The 8,625-nt window shown below is 41.1% G+C and overlaps 1 protein-coding gene across 2 annotated transcripts in view; it reads left to right on the top strand.

Moving 5' to 3' along the window:
• The first annotated feature begins 83 nt into the window (after positions 1–83).
• Positions 84–8,625, top strand: part of arrb2a (arrestin, beta 2a) — a 31,852-nt gene continuing 23,310 nt past the window's right edge. For both annotated transcript variants that reach the window (XM_080749161.1, XM_080749160.1), the window contains exons 1-4: positions 84–295; positions 7,979–8,009; positions 8,243–8,303; positions 8,502–8,546. In XM_080749161.1, coding sequence (XP_080605287.1) covers positions 273–295; positions 7,979–8,009; positions 8,243–8,303; positions 8,502–8,546 — 160 coding nt within the window. In that variant the 5' untranslated portion in view covers positions 84–272. The remainder of the gene's footprint in view (positions 296–7,978; positions 8,010–8,242; positions 8,304–8,501; positions 8,547–8,625) is intronic.

Raw genomic sequence — 8,625 nt, 5'->3', positions numbered from 1 at the left:
GTGCACCGTGCACCATAGATGTGCACAAGAAGAACAGAACAGAGTTCCTGTCTCTTTGCGGAAGCGAAAGAGGAGGACGAGGCGGTACCACATCAAATTAGCATACTAGCTAGTTTTATGTGTGCGTGCCGTGCGTGTGTGACTGAACTGAACTGTGCAGGAAGAACCGCGGGTCGGAAAGGGGGAAAAAAACAGTTTCTCAAAGACGTAGATCCAGTTGATATCTAGGCTCATCTGTTGGGATTCCTTCCAGCAACACGCCTGCCGAGGAGATGGGGGACAAGGCGGGCACCAGGTAGGATGGATCACCCCTCGTTTCGTCCGGGATGGGGCTTCTATTCTATCTCTGTTCTCACGCACTCTGCTAATAATGTTAGCCGAGCTGCTGCTGGCTGGAGTGGGCTGGTGGTGATGATCGTAACGTTTTGCGCCCCTCCATCACGAGCGGGAGAAACCAACACAGGAGAAATGATTATGAATATTATATTGTATTATTGTCGCAGTGGGAAAACACACAGCTTGTGTTCGCTGTTTGTGCCTCGCAAACCAATGCTGATGATAATATACGCTGCTTGCTTTAAACAGGCAGCCAGTTTAGCCAGTGGTGTGAAGTAACTAAGTAGATTTACTTCAGTACTGTACCTAAGGACAGTTTTTAGGTATTTGTACTTTACTGGAGTGTTTCCAATGTTCTGTACTTTCACTACATTTCGGATCCATAATATTTGTACTTTTACTCCACTGCGTTTATTTGAAAACTTAGGTAATTTTAGATTTTGATTATTACAGAACATACATTAACCACTTCAGCCCTATATAGACTACATGTTGGCCATTTGAAAATAGCAGATCTACAAGTGCATTGTGAGCTTGTAGATCTGCTATTTTCAAAATATATATATATATTTTATACATTAGATAACTTCAATTAGGACATTCTGCATAAATGAGTACGTTCTACTTTTGGTAGACTACTTTAAGTATTTTGATGCCATCACTTTCGTACTTTTTACTCCAGTACATTTTTAATTCCGAACTTATACTTGCAGTATTGATACCTATACTTGAGTAAAGAATGTGAGTACTTTTTTTCCACCACTAGCCTTTTAGCACAGCTGGGTGGGGTTAGCTTTGCTCCAAGTAAATGTAGCTGCTGCCCTGCTGCTAATGTTAGTTAGCTTTATGGGATGTTGTGATTATGACTATCTGGGTTGATTTGGTGGAAACGGTCTCATATAAAACTGTTTATTCGTGATTTGGTGAACGACGAGCTACATGTTAGTTTGATCACAAAAGATGCCCTCATCTCTCCACTCCAGTTCTGTTTTATTGGTGGCATTAATCTTATGTAAGGCAAGGAAATGCGCGTTGTTGTTGACATGTGATGTTTTGTGCCGATATGTGATTTATTTTCCCAGTATTTAAACGTTTTTCGTTAACAACGCAGTATCTTCCCGTTGACATTTTTTGCTGAAGAACTCCACTGCTTCCCTATCGGACTTATGATGATGGGTCATTTAAACTAAAGCACGACAAACTGCACTATAATTCTTTTCGCTATAAAGATGGTTAAATCCATTTACTTAGAACAGAGCTTTCTCTGCTTGTTGTGACACTACGGGATGACACATGTATACAACATAATACAATGTGAGGAAACATATTCATTTATTATAGTTCATTCCTTCGGGTGTCTCCTTCATACATCACAGTGACGTTGTTATGACGCCCGCTTTAAAGCATCATCTCTCCACCAGAGTCCAGAGGGGATCATTTGGATGAGAAGCATAAACATGCAAAATGTAAACAAATATGAAGCCCTTTGCACTGTTTTACTTTCTAACTTGTGCTTTGCTTGCACACAGTACGTGTTTTACATGGAATATAGTCCAAGGGCAGGACATGTAAAACATGTACCTCTCAACGCGCCCCCCTTTTGTTTTCTGTGGCAAACGACTCTGTCAAAACACACATGCCAGAATCTCAAAGTGCCATCAAGGGATGTGTTTATGACCTTGGTGCAGAGACATAAACCTAATTTATAGGCCTACTTTGTCATAAATTAGGCTTACCACTTAAAAGGGACAGTGCACGATGCATGCACTACAGATATCGAATTGGAATAGGCAGCCTATAGAGGTTTTTCCAGGTAGACAATTATGCACTTGTATTGTTGTTTGCTGCATAACATTTCCGTATACTCTGTTATTGTTGCACCTAATTTAGCCATTTGCTTTGGACTCATACGTTCAGTTTCTTTAATCAAGATCTATGAATGCACAGGGATTTGTTTTGGGGACGATGGTGTAAAGACATCCTGACACATTTACAGAACAAGCGCAGTAGGGGTGATCAGGATTCATGTTTATTCTTTGCTACTAGAGTTACTGTATCTGTACTGGCTGTCTGTTCTTAGCTCTTACACATTATTGTACCCATTATGATACTTTTGCATTAGTTTGTATAAACTAATGTTTGATTAAGTTTGTCCTTTTATAAAACAAACTTTTGAATAGGCCTTCCAAATATTCAGTACATAACAGCGTTATACTTCAGTATACAGTATATCAGAGAAATCATATTGAATCACATTTAGAATTGTTTAACCACTTAAAACAAGAAATCAAAAGATCTGAATTTGCAATCTTGTAATTTGACCGATCACCGATCAAGTCCTTTGGAATAAAAAATCTGCTGATTTATAATATGTGGCTGATCAATTTGAGCATCGCTACTATAAAGGTCAGTGCATGCAAGCCACGCTGTCTCCACGAGAGAGGAATGAACATAAATTGCGCAACCACTGAAAACCACTGTGTGTTAGAATCAGAATTTCCTGTACTTTATTTGTTAAACAAATAAATGACAAAGGAATGCAGATGCTTTAAAATAAAGATATTTACAGTTTCACTTACAGAGCAGGAAAGAACTTTCTGTTTTGTTTTGTTCCACCAGCCACAGTAGTATGTTCTTACAAAAATACAGCATCCACATGTCGAGCTGCCAACTATATTTATATAATGGGATGGGATGAAGAATCAAGGTTTACACATACAGGTACAAGAAGCTAAATGCAAGTATGTGAGGTCCTAAAAAAAAAAAAAAAAAAAAAACACTGACAATAATATACTGTGTATTAAAAATAAAAAATAAAATTTTTAAAGAGCAAAAGCTGCAGCAAGTATCAGCATAACAAAATGCGAAAGCAAAAAAAGACTGTAGAATTAATGATTGTAGGCCTGGGATCTTCAACGAGCAGGGGTCTTCAACGTTTTTCGGCCAAGGACCCCTAAGCTGACAGAGAGATGAAGCAGGGACCCCCACTCTACTGTATAAAATTGTTTTGCTGATTAAACTTTTACATAGATAGTTTCATAGACTTGTTTGACAACACCATCATTTTGTATTCATGTTGATGTGTATTTTCAGATATTTAGCCAAACCGTCTAAAATTAGTAAACTTGATCTTTCACTCTTTAATTAGTTTGGTCTTTTTTTTCCCTCTACACCAAACCTCTTTGCCGAAAATACGGGGACTGCCCATAAGTCCGAAGGTTCATTAGTCCGAAGGTTCATTAGTCCGAATTTAGTTAGGGTTACTGAGATTAAGGTTAGGGTTAGGGTTAGAGTTAGGCATAGTATTCTTAACAAATTCGGACTAATGAACCTTCGGACTAATGCGATGGCACCGAAAATACCAGCTGCGAGGCGTTGTGAGCTTGTAGAACTTCTATTTTTGGCTAAAGTTCTCCTCCGAATAGGAATGCTAAAGTTAATGAATAGGGATGCTAAGGTTAATGTAAAAAAAAGAATAAAGGTTTCTATCACACAAAGATTTGGTGGCCCCCCTGTAGTAACTCTGAGGACCCCCTAACAGGGGGTCCGGGACCCCCCTGTTGAAGACCCCTGGACCAGAGGATGAGCTTGCCCACCACAGCCAAACTTTACCTGCAGCAGATTTATCTGGTGACTTGTATTCATTTCATACCCTACATACTGGCAGATATGGTCCAAGGGCAGCGGTGCATTCTTTCATACTGTGCAACAGGGTCAGTACAAGATGTAACAGTAGACATACAGTATTCTGTAACTGGAGACATATTCTATATAGTGTATATTCTATCTTCTATGTGTATGTGTGCATGTCTGTATAAGCCGCTTGTTATGATTAATTGCGACCGTAGGTCGCAAGTTTACTATGAAAACTGACACATCTTGTCCGCGTATCTCTGTCTGTAGGTCACGCCTGACACTGTGGTTCGCCTGACACATCACTGTGACATCACAGGTGATATCACCTATGTATGGCTATTCCCCAGAATCCCTTTTATGCCCATATATGAAGATCCCTGATGTCATCGATATAAATCACTAGCCAGATGGCCAAGACATGGCCCATATCTGTGTGGCTGGTTCAGATAGGGATCTCCATGTATCGGCATAAAAGGGATTGTATGTTGTGATGTCATGGGAACCACTCTAACAGAATCCCTTTTATGCCCATATATGGAGATCCCTGATGCATCAATATTAAGCCCATATCTAACAAGACTTCATATGGAAATGCCCATATATGGAGGAAGACAGCCCATATCTGTGTGGCTGGTTCAGACAGGGATCTCCATGTATGGGCATAAAAGGGATGTACCATATACACTACATGGATCTCCATATATGGGTACCAGGGGTCTCCATATATGGTATTGGGTAACTGGTCCGATATACATCACTGGCCAGATGGCCAAGAATTGTCTCCCTGAGGTGTCTTACTAGTTTATAGTTGTGCGCCAGTGTATAGTTTGGTTCGTGCAGAGCGTCGAATGTTCTGTTAGTTTGCAGCTGAGGAGTTTGGTTAGGTGAGTCTGTCACCAGTGACTTGGAGTAAAACTATTCCATGTATTTGGTGTGAAATGTCGAGAACATCTACCCGTTTGATAAGAACGCCACTTGGCGTTAACGTTGCTCATAGCTAGTAATTGTGCATAAGAATAAGGTTGTTAATTATGCCTTGTTGTGGCTCTGGATAACATGTACCTCATGTGCAATTTGAAGCGTGGAACCATTTCTCTCAGGTTAATCTAAGGTGAACCCGTTGAGCTGTTTACTCATGTGAATATGTTGACACAACCTGAAAATACTTTGTCGAGGCACGACTGGACAAAACCTTGTTCCCTTGAGCTAGATGATTATCTGAACTGTGGGGTGAGGATGAACTGGATAACGTCATTGTCCTGTCGTCAATATGCACTGTAATAATGCATGATAATTGCACATACTGAATATTACCAATGAAAGTGACTTAACACAGACGGCAAGAAAAGTGTGTATACATAAATTACATTATACATTAAATTACATAAATTCCAGAGAAAATCTGTGTCCTTCATGGTGCAAAGATGATCTATTCTAGAAACAATGAGAGTTGTATCACAATATGGAGTCAAAGACATGTCACTTTAATATTATTATCCCATTTTCTATTATCTTACAATTCAACAGTAAGTCGGTGTCCATGTTTTATGTCTGAAAACAGACCCCTGAATAGTACAGGTTAAAAGGGAAGCAGCAGAGAGATGAAGACTAAATTATTTGGGTTGGATATAAATCCCCTACACACTAAAGTATTGGGATTTGGGAAGAATGAAATTGCAATAGAATTTGATATACAGTATTTTCTGGACTATAAGGCGCACCTGACTATAAGGCGCACTGTCAATGAATGGTCTATTTTCAAACTGTTTTCATATATAAGGCGCACCTGACTATAAGGCGCACATAATAGACGCTACCGTTGCGTTATGCATCAAACAGATGGAGCTGTGCTAAAGGGAATGTCAATGTCAATGAATGATCCATATATAAGGCGCACTGGACTATAAGGCGCACTGTAGTTTTTTGAGAAAATTAAAGGCTTTTAAGTGCGCCTTATAGTCCGGAAAATACGGTAACTGTAAGGCTATTCCCCTAACTTGGTAGAAGCAATGAAGTTGCTTGCCAATTAACTATTTTTAGTATGTCTTTACAATGCTCCTAACCTAAAGTTTCTATCAAACTTGGATGGATTGAAACAGTTGGGTTGACAGTGCAGTTTTGACACGCATGCATGCATGCATACGCCATCACACTGCAACATTTCCCATCACAGTCATGTCTTTGTGAGTGACACGGATATCTAACTACCAAACAGCACACTGACTATCCTTTTACATGCATTCAACACACACACACACACACACACACACACACACACACACACACACACACACACACTCACTTAGTTAGGGATGACAGGGTGGCCTTGTAGTCATGGAGAGTGTCCTGCAAATGGAAGGTCAAAGGTTTGTTCCCCGTGTGTACAGTATGTGTGCATGCATGTATTTGTCTTTTAGCTGTGAGACTGAGCACAATTCAGCTCTAGGGACTGCAACTCTGCACTTTGACCGCACTGATCAAATGCAAACATTTAGATTTGTCTCAGAAGGACATGCATCATTGGTTTTTCGGTCCATTGCTGCTCAGTATAGAAATGAGACCACTGTGGTTGTTTGTTCCTGTTGTATATGGTGGTGACAATTGTTACAGGAAGTGACATTTCATTGCTCTGCGAGAATTTCCTGTCAGTACTGACCAAAACGATGTTGAAAACCTACATTTACGCACCACTGAGACAGGTTGGTCTTTTAAAGCAATAATTTCAGTTATTACCCACTTTTCTTTTCTCTTTTTTGAGCGGTGGTCACACCGTCTCCTATACGTGGCCGTGTGTGTATGCGTCCGTCCGGCCGTCCGGCCGGCCGTCCGTGTATGTAGCCTCAAGCCTGCAGAACCTTTTCTGACCACACATGTTAAGGGAGGGGCGCTGTTGTTCTCACACACACACACACACACACACACACACACACACACACACACACACACACACACACACACACACACACACACACACACACACACACACACACACACACACACAGACAGGGGAGAAGGGTGGGTCAGCATGTGTGGTCAAGTATTATTATTATTATTAACAAACTGAATGTTTTAGGGTCAAATAAATTAGAGTGTGTGAAGAAACTACAGCATTGTAAAGCACACTAACCCCGCTGCACCCACCCAGTAGTGCTGTTGCACAGCCTCACCGACCACCGCTCAGTTCACACGGGTGTGATTTTTTCTTTTCTTTCTCTTTTCTTTAGTTTGGGGGGAGGGAGGGGAGGGATTGTCGGGTGTCTCAAGGAAAATATCCTCCAGTCAGTGTATCTGCATCTGCCTGAGAGGCCTGGTTGAAGTTGTCTGTGATATTTCAAATGTTTTAGATATTCTTTTTCCCCCTATGTGCCATTTATTGGTTGTGTTGAAGTAGCTCTGTTACTACTTCCTCGCAAAACACTGGCATTGCAGACATTACAAGTGGCTGTTGGGCTGCTTTCATTTCCCAACTTAAAATAGTTACACTGCAGACATTTTAGCTGCTTGTTAACGTTTTAAAACACATGCCTCGCTGCTGCTAGTTGTAGATAATATGTGTTTACGACACCTAGCTGTATGACAGCTGGCACAGACTTGAGTGCAGTGTGGTAAGCGAGGCTATACAAAGAATCATGATATGATCAGGCTTAATATAGCTGATACTGATCAATTAAAATATGCCTTGATGTTCGGCTCGGGACATCCATTTGGGCATGGTACAGTTTCTGTACCAATCTCCTTTTTAATCTGCAATGACTGTAGTAGGAATTTCCCACTGGATTTGTGCCTGATGACCAATCTCCTCATGTTTGTTAGTACTTCTGAACATTTCCCCTTCTCATTAGTAATACAAGTACTGGACATCATTTTACATTTGTCATTGAAATATGCCAGGTTCCATGCTAATCAAACCACAGAAAAGTCTCTGACATCAAAATCTATTCACTGACATCACAATCTATGTCCCACCCGCCTCCCCCAACCTCCCTGTTTTGTCATACCCTCGCAGAGTCTTCAAGAAATCAAGCCCCAACTGCAAGGTGAGTAGGCATACGCACACGCACACGCACACACACACGCACACACGCACACGCACACACACACACACACACACACACACACACACACACACACACACACACAAGTTACAGAACATCAGGGTATTGAAGTATTCCAAAGACAAAAATGCATGTGCAAGCGCAAAATGCATGTGCCTTTTGCGTTTGTACCACAAGAGTTGTAACACTGCTTTATGGTTTGTCCATGTCTGCAGGTAACGGTGTACCTGGGAAAGAGAGACTTTGTGGATCATTTGGACCAAGTGGATCCAGTAGGTAAGTCTAAAGCAGGCTTTTACGTATCTTTAGAATAGGAAACAACTCCCATGTCCTCAATGGGCCCATTTGTTATGCAAGATTTAAACAAAGGCCAGAATACTGTGTGCATGTAAACACACTGGTAGAGTTGACAGTGTTAAAATCGGCCAGGGCATAACATCACTGTGGTATTTGTTCCTCCCTTTCTCCTGACAGATGGAGTGATCTTGGTGGACCCCGAATATCTAAAGGACAGGAAAGGTAGGGCAACTTCCTTTTGCTGCCACCGCCTTCAGGGGCCACTGGGCAACACTTAACTTTCAGTGGTTCTCAACTTCTC

The sequence above is a fragment of the Nannobrachium achirus genome, assembly GCF_963921795.1.
Source record: "Nannobrachium achirus genome assembly, chromosome: 19".
In the NCBI taxonomy this organism is placed as follows: domain Eukaryota; kingdom Metazoa; phylum Chordata; class Actinopteri; order Myctophiformes; family Myctophidae; genus Nannobrachium; species Nannobrachium achirus.
The sequence above is the reverse complement of the archived record's forward strand: the minus strand, read 5'-3'. Positions and strand labels throughout refer to the sequence as shown.